This window comes from Zeus faber (genome assembly GCF_960531495.2).
Source record: "Zeus faber genome assembly, chromosome: 4".
Classification (NCBI taxonomy): domain Eukaryota; kingdom Metazoa; phylum Chordata; class Actinopteri; order Zeiformes; family Zeidae; genus Zeus; species Zeus faber.
Window position 1 is genome coordinate 13844907 of NC_137191.1, and position 17696 is coordinate 13862602.

At 42.6% G+C, this 17696-nt stretch overlaps 1 protein-coding gene across 2 annotated transcripts in view; it reads right to left on the bottom strand.

Annotated features, from left to right (window-relative positions):
• Positions 1 to 2357: 2357 nt before the first annotated feature.
• Positions 2358 to 17696, bottom strand: part of mad1l1 (mitotic arrest deficient 1 like 1) — a 63557-nt gene continuing 48218 nt past the window's right edge. For both annotated transcript variants that reach the window (XM_079998675.1, XM_079998676.1), the window contains exon 18: positions 2358 to 2980. In XM_079998675.1, the coding sequence (XP_079854801.1) occupies positions 2831 to 2980 (150 nt within the window). In that variant the 3' untranslated portion in view covers positions 2358 to 2830. The remainder of the gene's footprint in view (positions 2981 to 17696) is intronic.

Sequence of the window (17696 nt, forward strand, 5' to 3'; positions counted from 1 at the left end):
CTTCCTTGGACCACTTCTGGTAGGTACTAGCCACTGCATACTGGGAACACCCCACAAGACCTGCTGTTTTAGAGATGCTCTGACCCAGTCGGCTAGCCATCACAATTTGGCCCTTGTCAAAGTCTTCAGTTGTCTTGTCAACGTTTTTTTCTTTTTACTTTATTCAACCGTCTCATGTATAGATGATATGAACTTACTGTTTCATAAGGGTGGGACGATGAAATAAAGATAAAGGAATGACTTCGAGAATTAGGGGTCGGGGTAGAAAGAGGACTAAAAAAAAAGATAAAGTAAAGGGGTTGAATGGAGCGCACTGGAAAAAAAAGAGACGAAAGAGAAAGCTGAAAGGGAAGTTGAAAGGAGACTGAACGTAACCTCATCCGACGTACGGAGGCAGATCACGTTAAAATGCTGCTCCGTAAATGAATATACACACATATATTTGTGTTTTATTTTATGAAAAAGTGCAGCTGCTTGTGGTGACAGTAGAGCTGATGTCAACCTCCAAAGATTTTCTTTTATGATGCGTTGTACTACAGAATAAACCTCTGCCCATGCTTGAATGACTCAACAGGGGTCACTCTGGAGACAGACCGCATTCAAAGACCGTCATGGCCACGACTGTAAATGCTGCTTTCGATTCCATGAACCTGTTTGGCGTTTCTCATTTAAATGAAAGCATATTTTAAAGCAATCACAATAATTAATGCAGGTTTCTTCCAGCCTGGCATTTCTGTAACCAGGCTGCCGGGACTCAGGACGGCGGACACGTTGCTCTCAGAATATAATTAATATTAATTATTTATAATAAATTAATTAATTATAATAATAATTAATAATTCATTTAAAACGAAATATGTCGCCTGCTTCAGCCTCGTTGCAGTTACTAATGTGGAACGTAAACACACCGCTGTGTATTGCTGGTACTGCCAGACGGCTGGACTTCACTGCACTCACTGCATTTACTAATGCAAAACTGGTCTGGACAAGTTATTTCCTTTTTTTTTTTTTCAGTTGGATGGTTAGAATGTGTGATTGAGGTCGTGCACTATTACTGCATAGTTCATCAGTAGTATACCTTCAAAATGAGGCGTACTTTGACAAATTCAGCGTCAAACTTTGAGTATACAATATAGTGGTCCAGCTTAAAAGAGCCTGCATTTAACTTGGAAAAGGAAAGTTTTATATATATATATATATATACACACACACACACACACACACACACACACACTATATTTCCTTATGACTGCAATACCATCACCACCAGTGTGTTTCACAGTTGGGCTAAAGACATTCTTCATCTTTCTCCAAACACAAACCCATATGGATGTAGGGAATAAAAAGGCTTGAAGAAGACTCCTCTTCGAGCCCTTTTCCCCCTCTTTGGCATGTTTTCATAATTTTAGAAACCGCTCCATTTGACACGTTAAATAATTTAGCAGTTTTTGTGACAAATGCAGCTGCGATTTGGGCACCGATTACTGCCTTTTTTTTTTGTGGCTTGGTGCTGGCACCACAGGCTGTCGGACTGTTTTAATAAATCACCACGATGACTGTCAACCTTCCTACGAATCATATGTGGCGCTTTAGGTTAGGCAGGGCAGTTTAAGTCCTTTATCAGGGTGTGTAGGGTTATTTCGGGGTTATATTTCTAACCATTCTTCTGATAACATACCAATAAGAACTGAATCCTGCGAGACGAAATGAAAACAGGACAGTTTGTCCCGACAACCATGTCTCCTCGGCAGACGCACGTCGGTGCCGTAGCCGCAGGACTCATATTGTTCCTGCGATAACTGCCTCGTTCTCGTTTATCTTTTTTCGATCCTTTCACAGGTTTATTAGATTTCTCCCATGATTCTCCTTCCGCTTTCCTGTTATTACTTTTATTTGTCTTTATTACTTCTTTGAACATCCTCTGGTTTCTCACATTCTTACTGTTGCATAAATGCAACAACGGACTCCGCTGAGAAATGGTCGGAAAGACCCAACCCACCCATCCAAATACCGCACAGACGGATTAAAAGTGAAAATATTTGGTAGTGCTTTCTTGTACATTAAAGTTGTTAATGTTACGGTCGGCAGTCAAAATATGCATTTATAAATCAGATAATTCGTTTAAAGTTTAGATATGGGAGGAAACTTATAGAACTGGTATAGTTATACATTTTTTGCATGAAACATGTTTCATTCACAACCATTGTGGATAACAAAAAAATAACTATAGAAATTAGGTCCCTGGACAGAGGACATAAGAAAATGGATTGAAGGGAGGATGTTAAAACACTTCCTGTTAATCACAACGTTAACTTCACTGCATCAAAGGACCTCCAGTCACTGTTAGAAAACCACTCTTTAGAAGAAATACTGACTTTTATTTAAAATTCCCAGTGTAGAAAACGATGCGTCAAACCCTCACTATGGGATTGATGCATTAATAAAATGCACATTCATGTGCAGTTCTGCCTCTCGCACAAGGCGCCCATTTCAAACGCGGCGATAGCATCTAATCACAAATGTGTATTTCTGCAGGTTGCAGTGAGATCAGCGGCTGACAAGGATGAAACGCAGCGTCTTCAAACCATCCTGCTCTCGTCGAACAAATGAGGCTTAATTTCACAGAGAATTGCCGTTTATCCAGTTATGTGTGAAATCTGTTAATACGAAGCGCACATCCTTCTAATCACTTTTACATCTTATCACACACACAAGGAGGGGAAAGATACAAAGAAAAGGAAGGAAACTGGAAGAACATTCCGTCACCATTTTGTCTCACTTGAGAATCCCCCCCCCTCAAAAAGTCACGCTGAAACAGCCGCCGGTGACATCAGATGGTGGTTTGTCGGCTGAAGAGGTCGAGGGTCACGGAGGAGAGGAACGCTGGGATGCTCTTCTGGTGATGCAGATGCAAGGCCACCATATCCCCCAGCGTGGTGGAGAACTCCGTCTCCATCAGCTGCATGCTGCCGCTGGAGCCCTGCGACGCGACACACACACACACACACACACACACACACACACACACACACACACACACACACACACACACACACCATTACTTTACATCTGAACGCCAAGGTATTTCACTGCTCCATCTCTGGAGAGAAAGTTTCAAAGTGAAGCAGGATCACTTAAAAAGTTGTTTATGTCTGTTGGGGATTGTGGCGCCGTGCGCGCAAGTGTGTGTGTGTGTGTCCATGTGTGTCCGTGTGTGTCCGTGTGTGTGTGTCTTTGCGCACAGCAGGGTGAAGGTGTCTAAATCTGTGTGGATTAATTAAAAGGAATGAGGAGCAGCTTGGGGCGATGGAGTGAAGGAGAGAGGGATGAGGGAAACGAGGGATAAAGTAATTAAAGGATTGCGTGGAGGGAGGGAGGGTGAGGGACAAATGGAGTCCTAAGACCTGCTATAATATTAAGACATGGAGAAAGAAAGGAGGAATATGCTTTCTGCAAAGTCTGTGTGTGTGTGTGTGTGTGTGTGGGGGGGGGGGGGGGGGGGTGTTGGGAGAGAGAGGGGGGAGGAGAGAGAGAGAGAATAAGAGAATGGAATTGTTAGAGAGTGGAATTTATAGATTTGGAATTTGCCCAAAAAAAAAAAAAATAAAAAAGGTAACTTAGGGAAATTGAAAATATGATGAATTAAGGTGCAAAGATGAAAAAATGGAAGCTTTAAAAAATGAAAAAGGCATTTTCAAACAGAAACATCCACATTCACACACTTCAGTAAGGGAGCCTGATCAGTATCGACCTACATTTTGCAAATAAATCTGGAAATACATTTGGAAAGGACTGAGAAGCTTTCATAAAGTAAAGTACAAAGACTAGAACATGTTTCTGGAAATCAAAATGAATGCAACGCATCATGTGTCTACTGATTCCTGGAGAGTAGGAATATCTAATAAGAACGTTCATTTCAGGTGACAATGGTACATTTTGCCTTCATTCGAAAAAGCAAAGAAAGCGTCTTACTCTCAATTCCTCCTCCTTTTATTAAACAATATTCCAAAGAAATTGACATGAACAAAGTTCGGCTTCATTACGTGACGTTTCTCCAATGTGATGTAAGGCATTACGACAACACCAGATTAAACGTCAAATTAGATCAGTGTTGCAAAATCCAGAGAGAGGCCGCTATCTCAGCATCGTTAACCCCCTTTTTTTTTTGTTTGACAACTATAATTACCAATTACTTTTTTATTCATTTAAGTAGGAAAACATCAGCCCTGATAATGTTACGAGCAGTGTCATCAAGCTCCTTAGATAAGACTTGGCTACACTAAGTGTATATGCCAATGGGAAGACACAAATAGCAATGGGGAGAGTGCACTCTGACTGAGCAGTGATGCAAATCACAGCGAGAAGGGGATTTAGGGATCTGATTGGTATTTAACGACAGCTGAGGTTTCCCAAAATGTCTCAAGATAACAGTTCCATATTCAGCGGCTGCCCAATCTCTAGGCAGATAAAGCTTCTTCTTTTTGACTCAAAAGGCTGTAACGCCTCGTTGAAATCAGCTGAAAGTGTTTCATTCTCTGCATGGTCCATGGTCTCCCCCTCGGGAGGGATGGGTAACAAGAACCATCCAAAATTTGGGAACCAGTTTCTAAAGGGTCAGAATTAAAATTGTAATAAGCTGCTGGTGCTGCCATTGAATTTGACTTTAAAGGATTATATAAATAAATCCAACAAGATGTAGACACTAGCATAAGGAAAGCTCATGGACCCTACATAACGCAGCAGGGGATTCTTTTTTAACATGTTTTGGTTAGGTTCACATGCATCCCAAGCATGGCATGCTGGAATTGTAGCATCTGGATCCACTTTATCAAGATGGGCAACAGCACGGCCAATTCATGCAAGAAAAGTATTGCATGGAGGGGGTCAATACCAACAACTAGTGCTGGGTGGTATGACCGAAAATTTATATCACGGTATTTTTTTCAAGTTTCTAATCGTTCTCGAACTTCACCACGCTATCACGGAGCCGGTAGAAGCTGTTTCCTCTGGAACATCGAACTTAAATGGCTGAAATAAAAACTATCAGTTGCATGGAGGAAGCAGATGGCGGAATTGGACACGGTGGTCTCGCGTGGCGCGACTGCTCTGTGGTAGTTGTGACTCCAGATAGTTTTGTTTTATATATTTTATTGTGGATAAATCAGAGCATCCGGTGTGGCTCAGTTCCGTAGTGTGGTTTTGCGGTTGTGTTTTCTGTTCAGGCGGTTGTGTTTTCTGTTAATGCGGTGGTGTTTTCTGTTAATGCGGAGGTGTTTTCTGTTCATGCGGAGGTGTTTTCTGTTCATGCAGTGGTGTTTTCTGTTAATGCAGTGGTGTTTTCTGTTCATGCGGTTGTGTTTTCTGTTCATGCGGTGGTGTTTTCTGTTAATGCGGTGGTGTTTTCTGTTCAGGCGGTTGTGTTTTCTGTTTATGTGGTGGTCTTTTTCGTCATTTGCTCATGTTTTGTCTATTTGCATGTGCTTTCATAAGTTACAGTGCGTTGAGCTCTCGGGTCCAGTGTACTCTGCAATCCTATATGGGATTATTTTGATTTTAAACAGGATGCACCCAGCAAAGCGTGGTTTTAAATAGGAGAGCAAAATAAAAGGATTAAATCGTGTAATTATCCCGGAGGAAGCCCGTCCCGGTCTGCGTCTCTGCTCCCTGGAGGAGGAGGCGGCAGTGGCTCCCCCGGGACTGGGCCCCCCCAACCCCCAGTAACAGATGAGTCTGAGTGCGCTCTGCACCGCCATGTTGTTCCTCCAATATCGGAACCGAAGCAAAGAAAGAGAGTTTCAGAATGACCTGGAAACGGGGTTTTACGTGATTTATGTCTTCGGTTTGTGGATTTCGGGGAGAAAAGCACCGTTAAGGCGGAAATGCAGAATACCAGTTCCTATTCACGCAGGCTTTGAATTGCGGGCTACAGGTCATTAAATTGGCAAAATAAAAGGACAAAAATCTCAGCAAGCCATCTCCGGCCGTTTGGCTTCACTGTTTCACCAGCGCTCCTGGTTGACAAAATCTAATCTGTCGATCCTAATTGCATACTAGAGGTGGTGGAGTAAGTTGCTTGTGTTACCACAACCGGCAACAACAAAACTTTTTTTGCCTCAAATTTTGCAAGAAACGGTCTTTTGGTCGACGTCGGATTTTCTAAAACCAAAAGACTTCCAAACAGCAGACACAGCTCCTCCCTTGGACACAAGTTCTTCCGGTGCATGATCTCGCCTCCGGAGATGGCATCCTCCATCTATCTTTTCGGTTCTTGGATGTCACGTCACTGTTGCGACAACGGAGCCTCTCCCAGCTGCAGCAGACTGTTATTTACCATGCCATGTAAATGTACAATTATTAGTGTTATAAAATGGTTTGTGTCACAAATTGTGTGCCATAGTGTTTTGGTGGTGTTGTTAAAGATAGCTAGTTGTGGGTTATTAACTGTTATGTTATAAAGTTATAAACGTTAGTAAGAAGGGACCACAGTTAATAGGGGTCCCCTCTCAATACACCGTACCGCCCTTTGCGACGAACATTATATACAGTATTTTGCAGCCTATTGAACAGGTACAGCAATCGTTTCAGCTATGCACCGGTATGGCGGTATATGAAAAACTCATATTGTATGGGAAATTAAAACCTGTATACCGCACAGCACTACCAGCAACCTCATGAAGCACCTCCCAGTACAACGTGGCCAAATTTTGCAGCGGTGCAGGGTGTTTGAGAGCCTGAGCGAAGCGGCTGCTGCCAAGCCCCTCACTCACATGGAGCCTCCGGGGCCTCTGAGGCTCAACCCTCAGGGTACCGACAGCTGAGGATGTGCTTTCTCTCCCCTGCGGTACCAGCACCAAGCCAGAAACCAAGGCCGACCAAGTGTATCATTAGCCAACACTGTTATCCATTTATTGAAATCATGACAACTCCTCCTCATGTCTTGCAAAACAGCTTGAGGAACTTGCAGACCACAACACAATAAGACAAATACACAAAATACACTTAAAAACTCCCATAGATGCCTTGTGTGCATGATATAATTCCACTGGGGTCACAATGTCAGGCTCCGAGCGCTTGCACTTTAAAAATACCTTATATATATATTTTTAAGTAAGCGTGGATAAGAGTTTCAACTGTCCACATGTCCCCTGCCCCACAAAATCTGCCAACACTTGAACTAGATTCCCACCTCAGTGGCCACAATGCAGTGGGATGACGCAATGGCCTTAGCTGATCTCTGCCTCGCTCTCCGTCTCTCTCTCAAAGGCTTTGCTTCACTCCATCGAACCCCCTAGTTCTGTTTTAGAACCATTCCCCTGAGTGTTCCTGTTGTTTTCTGACCACTCAGTTGCTATTGGAAAACTAAGCCGTATGCTTAGGCTCCTACTTCCATCTCACACACACACACACACACACACACACACACACACACACACACACACACACACACACACACACACACACACACACACACACACACACACACACACACACACACACACACACACACACACAATTGCTTCTGGGAGAACAGACTACACCAAAGGAAACATATACTGTGATGAGTTACCATGGCGATCTCATTGTATAAAACACCTTCTGTCGGAGTCTGCCCGCAGAACAGATTGTATGTCTGTTGAGTGGAGGAGGCGTCACAGTGGACATGCTGATGGAAGAGTTTAACTATGCCAAGATAATTCCTTCACTCTCTGGAGAAACACCACAAACTACTTAGATTTCAGGCAATTGATCTTGAGCACGCAGACATGGATGGACTGGCAGATCACAGAAGGTTAACGACATAAAACCCAACTCTGGCCTCAGAAGCGATGAGGTATAGCAGCAGCAGCAGAGAAATATAAATGGTGGATAGCAAGGTACCCCCGGCGGAAAAGAGAGAACACCCATTTCCGGTAGTAAGAGCGAGAAGCTTTGGGCGAACCAGTGACGCGCACATTATACAAAGGAAAAAATAAATAAAAAACGTTCAAATTTTTTCTGATTAATTGACTCATTCAATATCGAGCATGTGCACCAATGTTTTTCAATATAAAATTTTGCGGTGTGACAGCACCTTTTAATCAATAAATAAATAAAACATTCATGTTGAACATATACAGTATAATTTTATACTGTATATTTTATACAGTATAGTTTCAAGTTTATAGTTTTCTACTTTGAATCCTCTGCGGATAGAGGATGACACTGAATGCCGATTCAAAAAGGAAGCAAATATTTCATTGGCAATCCCAACTACAAGATACCATACTCAAAAACGGAAGGTCAGACACATTGATCAGGGATCAGTGAAAAGTGGAAAGAATATGAATGTTATGAAAGTAAGCAGTGTGCACAGTGATGTCAGCTCAAGGATGAAATAAAAAAAGAAACTGACAAAAAAAAAATTGTAGTTAAAAGGTGCAACTAGAATAAAGTCCCTGGATAACAAGACAGTTCTAGAGACTTTCACAAATATGACACTCACATTTCCTTTCTTCTTGAGGGTAATTTTTTTTTTTAACAACTTCAATAAAAGGTCAGGGGGGAGGGAATTATTTTTTCAAATCAGCTTTATTCAAATTCTGACCTTATCGATTCTTATTTGCATATTCAGACCTCCCTAAAACGTGCTTTAAACAATATATGACCTTTATGAAAAACAACAGGTTTCTGTTTACATTACGGAAGCGGCTGCATTGTCCCCCATTTTGGCAGTGTGTGTGGGGGGGAGAAAAAAAAAAAAAAAGAAGAGGCGTTGGGAGGAGTTAAATGCCAGGATAAAAAAAGACTACCTGCCATGGCGAGAGAACAAGGAGAGACGGGAGAAAACTTTTATCACTTTGTCACAGATCAGAGAAAATCCTCAACAACATCAACAACTGTCCCATTAAAGTGAAGGACGAGCCTTGACAACATGAAGAGGAGGGTCTCTATCCCGCTCGGCCCTTAACTTTTCATTTGTCTGTCCAATTAAAGGAAATCAATGGTTCCTGGCTTGAGATTCAGGGTGGAGCTTTGTGGTGACCTCACCCGACCAAGGAGCTGCATGCCCCCCTGAATGACAATCACCCTCTCCTCCAGACGCAAGCCGGGGTCACAGCACCCAACGCCTCCAGCAGCGGACCTCCGCGGAAACAAAGAACAGGAAGCAAACGACCCGGCTTGTGAATTTAAGTACATAAGTAAGTGTGTGTGTGTGTGTGTGTGTGTGTGTGTGTGTGTGTGTGTGTGTGTGTGTGTGTGTGTGTGTGTGTGTGTGTGTGTGTGTGTGTGCGCGCGTCCTGGTGACAGATGGCTCTATATTGAGGTGGTGACAAGCAGGTCACAGATCAGTTGACCTCTGTCTCCGCTTCCGGCTGCTAATGAGGCTGCTCTCCTTCCCTCAGTCTCCCTCTACGTCCACCCACCGTTACAAAGTACCGCTCTCGCTCCAATTTGACTGCGACACAGAGAGGGGAAAAAAAGACAGAGAAAATAATAAACGTTTGAAAGGCTTATTACAGCTCCTCTTTTAACCTTTGCTTCAGTTAAGAGTTCCACCTCCACAGTCAGACTGGCCGCTCCGTTCTGCGGGAGAGATCAGCGAGACTCGTCGTCGGCCCACTGTGGTTATGCACCGGCCCTCGTAATCAAATCCCAGCAAACAACAGGTGAACAAGGTGGATTCATGACCAAGTCAGTCAAAATGGACAAAAATCCGAAAAGGCTAGAGATAAAAAATTAAGTCACTTCAAGCTGATGCTACAACTTGCATGAAGATAAGTGATATGTTTCGCGAGCACGAGCAGCAGCAGCATTTAATAAATTACTTATACTGTCACAGCCCCAGCTGTGCCTTTCCGTCTCCTTATGCGTCTCTCCTCCCTTTCCCTCTTGTATCTAGTATGTCCATGTCTCTACCTGTTAGTGCAGCGTGGGTGTCGCCCCTGGTTCCAGGCCTGGCTGGCACAGCTGCTGCCCACCACACTCATCACCGCTCTCCATAAGAACCCCGGCTCCCCATCTGATCGTACCGTCACCTAGTGTGGTATTCTCCAGGCCGCGCTCCGTTGAATTCTTCTGTATTGGTTGCTCATTGCCTTGTCTGACCCTGTCTGCCCCTCGTCTCCAGAAAACCTCCCTCGTGCCTGCCTGCCTGCACCTCACCTCCAGCCTGCCCACACTCGGAGCCCTATGCCTTCAGCCTGCCCGCTCGGACCCCTGAACGACCCACCTGCCCTTTATTCCATTCCCACATCATCTTATTGGCCCTTTGTAAATAAACCTATACCCGTTCTGTGTGCTCAATCTGGGTCTTATGCACCTCGTTCATGACATACTATAAAAAGTGGAAGTGGTGGTGAAAAAAAAAAAAAAAAAAAAAAAAAAAAAAAAGAGAATAAGCCGCTTAATATCGTTATTATTGTGGTGTGTGTGTGGGGGGGGGGGGGGGGGGGTGAGCAGCCACACCCGTCTTGGGTCTAGGTAATCGGGCCCAGGATCAGGGTGGCTGTATGCCTGTTGCTCGTTAGAGTAATCAGCGAGCAACAGGTACAACCCCAAACCCCACAAACACACAGGAGAAGAGCCCTTGTCATGATATGTTCTACATCTGCTCTGGGCTTGTTCGTAGCACCGCTGCATTTGAGGCCTGTCGGAAATATCAAGATACAAGATATTATTAATAATTTATGGAGCAGCAATACCCTAGCACAAGTACAAACATTAACAAGTTGGTGTTTGTTGATTTAAATATTATTTTATTGTTTACAGAAAAGCAAACCCCAGGCCAGGAGTAATAGTCTGTACTTTAGCAGCAGGCCAACAAAAATACACAGTACTTGTTTTTTGTTCAATTTTATATATTATTTCGAGTTTTTTTGTTTATTAAAATATTATGTAATGTTTAACTGCACTTTAGAAGTACAAATGTGTACAGTCAGTAATTGATGTTGGCAATAATTGATTGTTTAGGGACCTGCCCTGAAGAGTGGCAATTGGCAATGGCATTATCTGACTTATTTCTTGTGTTGAAATAGTTCATAAAGCCTGTCTAAATATAAACATTCATGAAACACTGAATTCCTGAATATATCATGGTATCCTCACAGTGGTGGCCTGCGGGAGACAAAGCATTCACTTGCTCTTAAAATAGCTCTGTTTTCGTTACAGTAGCCTTGAGTATCCATCCATTATGTTTATAAGTGGTGGTATCAATGGCTGGTGCATTTGTTACTTGCGTCGATGGGGTGGGGGTGGTGGATGGTTGTGGTGGGCTGGTCTGGGTTAAAAAAAAAAAAAAAAAAAAAGTCAAGGGCCATTATTTTAAGTCCCTGCCCTTCTGTATGACCCAATGCACGTGGACACGCGCGATAACCCCTACCAACAGCAGCATTAAAAAAACAAAACAAAAAAAACAAAACCCTCCTCTCGATAGCATAGTGGCTGATTGGCAGAGGGGGAAAAAAACACAAGGCAAATTAATTGAATAATCAGAAATATGCAGATGAATAGCTTTCAATTTAAATGCAGATTTTGGCATTTTTCTGCAGGCAATAGGAGGATGTGTGAGAGAGAGAGAGAGAGAGAGAGAGAGAGAGAGAGAGAGAGAGAGAGAGAGAGAGAGAGAGAGAGAGAGAGAGAGAGAGAGAGAGAGAGAGAGAGAGAGAGAGAGAGAGAGAGAGAGAGAGAGAGAGAGAGAGAGAGAGAGAGAGCTCAAGCGGTAGAGCTGGTGGTCTAGTAATCTAAAGGTTGCTGGTTCAATCCCAGGCTCCTCCTGCTAGCATGCTGTAGTGTCCTTGAGCAAGACACTTAACCCCTAATTGCTCCTGATGGCTGCGTCCGTCGGTGTTTGAACAATTGTAAGTCGCTTTGGATAAAAGCGTCTGCTAAATGTAATGTAATGTAATGTAAAGAGAGAGAGAGAGAGCTGCTACCAAAAATAATATAATCCAGGGGCACTTATTCAAATCAAATGTTTGTTTACATTTTTTCCTTCAAATGTTTCTTCCAGAAGCTAGTTTAATTCTTGAAATAAAAAAACCCCACATGTACACCTCCGCACTCATACCTTCCTCCCTTCGCTCCCCTTTCTTCCCTGATTTTCTGAGCAGCAGGTGCATGTTATGGACCTTTCACTTCCTAATGGCTTTGGCGGTAAAGTGAGGGGGAAACTATAACCAAACCATCATTTTTTATTACATTTCACTGCATATATGTATGGAAGTATGTATATGTATGTGACAAATAAAAAATCTTGAATCTTGAATCAACCATGTCCCAGTGTCAACAGGATGGACGCGGCCGGTGGGAGTGAATCGGACTGAAAGTATTTTATTGCTCGACACTTCAAAAGAACAAAAAAGTAAATAAAGTATCAAGGCAGAAAAACAAGAGACTTCAAATTGAAATTAATCTCAACAGTGTTAAAGAAATAAAGAAGGGGACGCCATCACATCCACCGCGCAGAAATCTGACATGATGCACGACAGATTCCCCGACTACAGATGTGTTTCATGCTGTTGCCATGGCGCCACGCTCGGCAATGGGCAGGCAGGTCAGGTCAGGTCGGGTCAGTCAGGTGAGACGTTACGCACCTTTTGTGTCTGACAGCGCCTGAGATACCTCTACGGATCCTTTCTGCTTAGAAGTCGCCGATTTTGAGTTGAACAAAATTACTCTGAATCCCAGTATTTGGTTAGCCTACGCATCATTGGCTTTCACCACATTGTGCAAGAGTTGGTCAGCAGTCGGCCGGTGCTCGACACCAGTAAACGATGACAACATGAATCTGCCCATCGCTGTGCGTCCGACTGCTATTCATGAGCTCAGGTGGACTTCTGGATGCGTCACCTTGGAGACAGCTGACATATGCTCAGAACATGGACCAGGGGAAACGAGCAGCGCACACACACACACACACACACACACACACACACACACACACACACACACACACACACACACACACACACACACACACACACACACACACACACACACACACACTTAAGGGCAGGAAGGACAGTATACTGTCAGGAGAGATCAGAGTCAACATCCTCTGTGCAGCTTTCCCTGGGATTTGCGCTCTCAGATTCCTCTCTGAAGGTTTAAGTAACAAAAAGCCACATCCGCCCAAACAGCAGTTAATTAATTCGCTCTTGTATTCCCACCAGTGTTTGTGTTTAGTGTTTATTAGTCCTTTGCCTGCCCATGTTTATCTTCATAGCTATCAGTGGGGCATCTCAAAGTGTTTTGTTTCAGCCAGCGAGCAGAGTAATAGTCACTAAAGGAAGCTTTCTTTTCAAAATGTATTACGACATCCACTCCTCTATTCTTTGCATGTTTCATAATCCATGCGTTGCTCTCATACAGATGGACGTTTGAATGCATGTGTCTGTAAACACACACAGATATGAGAAGGAAGGAGGCAGTGTGGTACCAGAAGATTCCTCATAATAAAAACACATCGCATTATTCAAGGGATTAGGGACACACAAGCACACACACAGGATTTTCCCTACCAGTATACATGTTAATAGGAACCTATTTTTAAGTGCTTGTGCACATACATTTGGGTCTCTGATGGGCCTAAAAAGGGACAAAAAAACAATAGAAATAAGATAACATTCAGTTCTTTGAGATGGATATTTCAGAAAACATGTCAGAAAACATGCCGTTAAGCTTTGCAGCCCTGATCTACGTCATCCAGGGTTTTAGTAGAATTAAAACCACCCTCCATCTGAGTAACTCCACCCACAGCTGGCTGCCACCAGCTGTGGCAAAAAAAAAAATTTTTTGATAGTGGTAATGAGCTCGACCACGCGGTGACGTCAGATGACCGCAGTATTGCAGTAATGACATTATTAACACCCCTAACGTGAAGTGCTCTGTTGGCTGCAGAGACCAGCACAAATCTTTTAAAAGAAAAAGGAATTAATACCAGCTGTCTGTGAAGAAACTGCAGAGGTGTAAATATTACAAAAAATAATTCTGCTGTGTGTTCCTTTCCTAAAAAAAATAAATAAATAAGTATGTGGTACACAAACTGTTGGCCGCGGTGCACAATAAAAATGTTTTTTATTATAGATGTATTTATGTTTTTCCGACATTTACATGAAACAAAAAAATCTGCGGTGCCGTGTCCGGAATGCCATGTTCCGGTGCGGTGTCGGCAACGAAAGTCGGAACTAACTTTTAAACGAGGCCCTGTAGATCTAATATGAGGTAAGACTGGATATGCTTGTTTCCCGTCTCAAATTTGTTCAGAAACAGACTTTGGTGGATTGCTAAGGTGAAATCAGTGAAAATTGCGGAGTAAATACAACGAAACACAGGAGCCATGCTCAAACCCCATTGGCCCACAGAACCCGTAACTTGTACTCAAACTCCATTGGCTCAGAGAACCAGAAGACTGGCAGCTCATTTATATTTAAAACCACAAACACAGAAACAGCCCGTTTTGCATGTTAAAATGGCTCTAATGCACAATCTGAGTGGTATTCTCAGCAAAAAACAAATGTTTTGGGGAGCTTAGAGACCTATATTAACTTGTGTAAAAAGGAGCATAATAGGTTTAACCCTTTAACAGCGTTACCTACTTTCTGAAATAATGAAAAGTGTTTGAAGTTTGAAGTTAAATTACGTAGTTAGCACATTTGGGCCATGGCAAATGCGATGTCAAACGCCATGCATGACCATAAACAGTCAATCTAAAAGTAAATGGGGCCTAAGTGACCTCAAGCAAAACATTGAAAAATAAAGCGAGGCAAGATGCGGTCTATAACATAAAAGCTGAGGTCATTAGATTAGATTCAACTAATTGCCATTGCACACAGTACAAGTACTGAAACACACCATGCAGAAAAAGACTTCTTTCAAAATGATGTTTTTAATTCTTTAACTTGAAAACAAATGTGACCCACCAGAGACTTAAGGTACATTTGGTGGTTTTTGACTTTTTTCATTTGAAAGTGAAGAATCAGAGCTTCAAAACAAGGTGTCACTTGTGCAGATCAAGGAAATCTTTTTAAAGCTATGACTTGTTAATGACAAGAGTGTGGCAAACTGTGATTCTGAGATAATCACCTTCAAAGTTTTCCCCACACTTGGTTTCATTCAGCCAAGCTCCCAGAATGCAAATGATTGGAGAACCAACACAGCCTGGCTACTTGTCACATGGCTACTTGACACCCTGCTAAACGGGGCAATCTCTGCATCGAAACACAACATCTTTTGTTTTTAAAAAGGCTTTTATTCAACAGTACGAATATACATGTTTTATAGAAGTGGAATTATTTATTGAAATGCGTGACAATGCGGATTCTGCTGCAGTGGGTCACAAATTTCTAGTAGTTTAAACTGCCTGTACTATATCAATTGTCACCTCTCAATTTGATGGCTGAAAAGACATCCTCATGTTCATATTCAGCATCTGTTCTGGCTGAGGACACACAGCTACAACACATAAGAAGTACCTGTTCTTTAAACACTTCTGAAATGGATGGATTAGGATAAATAACAATTAAGCTGAAATGCTATAATACCTACTTATCACCTACACACACACACACACACTTTGGTTTCTTAATTATTTGGTCCCTGAAAAACATACCCAAGAGGCTCATGAAAGAGACGGGTCATTATGACAACACTAATCCTAAACTGTACTTTAATAACTGCCCTCTTCTTTCTCTCCTCTCTCTCGGTCTTATACACACACGTTGGTAAGCCCCTTCAAATCACAGCATTATACCTTCACATTACTATGCTTTAGTCGTTGTTGCATTCCCCCGTACCTCTGATCTCCAACCTTCCAACCCACCGCAGCTCGCTCTCTCTCTCTCTCTCTCTCTCTCTCTCTCTCTCTCTCTCTCTCTCTCTCTCTCTCTCTCTCTCTCTCTCTCTCTCTCTCTCTCTCTCTCTCTCTCTCTCTCTCTCTCTCTCTCTCTCTCTCTCTCTCTCGCTCTCGCTCTCGCTCTCTCTCGCTCTCTCTCGCTCTCGCTCTCGCTCTCGCTCTCGCTCTCTCTCTCGCTCTCTCTCTCGCTTTAATGAGCTGGCCCTGAGATTTTATCTCCTCTTTTCATTAGGGAGGAATGAGAAGGGGGGGGGGGGGGGTGAGGGGGGGACGGACGGAAGGAAATCTTAGCTGTTGATGGCAAACCTCTCAGAGCATTAAATCAGACTGCAGGGAGCTCAACTCTGTGCTCGTGTATGCGTTTGTTAATCATGTAATCAATAGCAGAGGTGTTTAAGCTCAGCGGTGGGTCTGCTTTGGGAGATTACAGACAGAACGTCACGGCTGACAGCGGCTCGTATTTGTATGGAAGAATAGTTTGATCTTTTTAAACCATTGAAAACCGCAGTTGAACTAAATCTCTGGAGCTATAAATGTGATGAAGAAATAACTGACCGCTAAAAGGAAACTGGTCACTTTGGTCAGTTAATTTGTACGTTCTTTTACAGATAGCAACAATGAACTGAAATTCAATTCAAACATAAAACGACATATTCATCAATGTGACATCCTCAGCGGTGAACTGAAACGAAAGAAATAAAATGAAGCAAAGTTGTTGCCTCAGCAGCAAAATGGACGACTTGCTTCTAAACTTCTTCAGAATCTCACTGGCGTTTCTCCAAGAAACATGGGGAGAAAAATCATGGCTGAAATCACTCTCACACTGAGCTGAGCTGTTTATCTTCCTGATGAGCGGAGCATCATAAATACCTAATCACTGATGCTAATCAGACCTCTCACCTAGGGGTGAGCTTAAAATATTCACTTGTGCCCAAGTTAATATGCCCAAACATGATTTCCGCACAGTTTCTCGTTTCCATTTCAAATGCCTCATCCTGGCATTACTCCCATTACAGTATCATATTACTCCTGAGAATATTTAACTTTACCAGGTAGCCAGGCCACCATCTGGCTGGATCATTTAGCCCAAACGTATTCATTCAAGCTAAGGAAGTCTTCAGATGAAAAATAGTACACCGTGAACATCACAGATAGAGCGGAAATTAGATTTTTCCCTCTCACGGGAGTACCTTTTCTCAGACTCAACAAGTCAGCATTACAACTACAGGTCACAGATATTTAGCAGCTTTGTTGCAAATATTAGTATATTTTACTAATTACTAATTGTGTGCTTCAAGTCTTTCTTTTATAATCTATGTATAACAACCTATGATCTAGGGATGCCCCCGACTAAGGATTTTCCTATATTAATAAATATAACTAATATAACTGATATTAAATGATTTAAATTTATGTTTTTGGGGCAACAGAAAATAGTTTGAGTTCCAGGGCTGAGAAATAATCTTATAACTAACATCAACACTGTGCTACATTACAGGAATACAAAACTGAATAACCAGCCTTTAAAATATAAATTTAATTTACAAGTGCTGAGTGCACAAAGCGAGCCGCCTGTTAAGTACACTGGTTAAACATTACATCTGTTAAACTTATTAGGCCCTATTATTATTTTATTAATGTATACATTTAAATTACATATTGACATAATTAGCACTGTAATGTGGTGTACGGAAGATCGTTTTCCCGGTGTTCACGCCCCCTCGTGCTGCGCCTTCCCCGTTACCTGTCCCCCAGGCTCGGGCACAGCGCCAGCCGGTCTCTGCCTGGTCAATCGGGACATTTAAAAATACAATTTGGAGAATGTGATTAACGGTTTCAAATGCTTTTATAATATATTAACTTT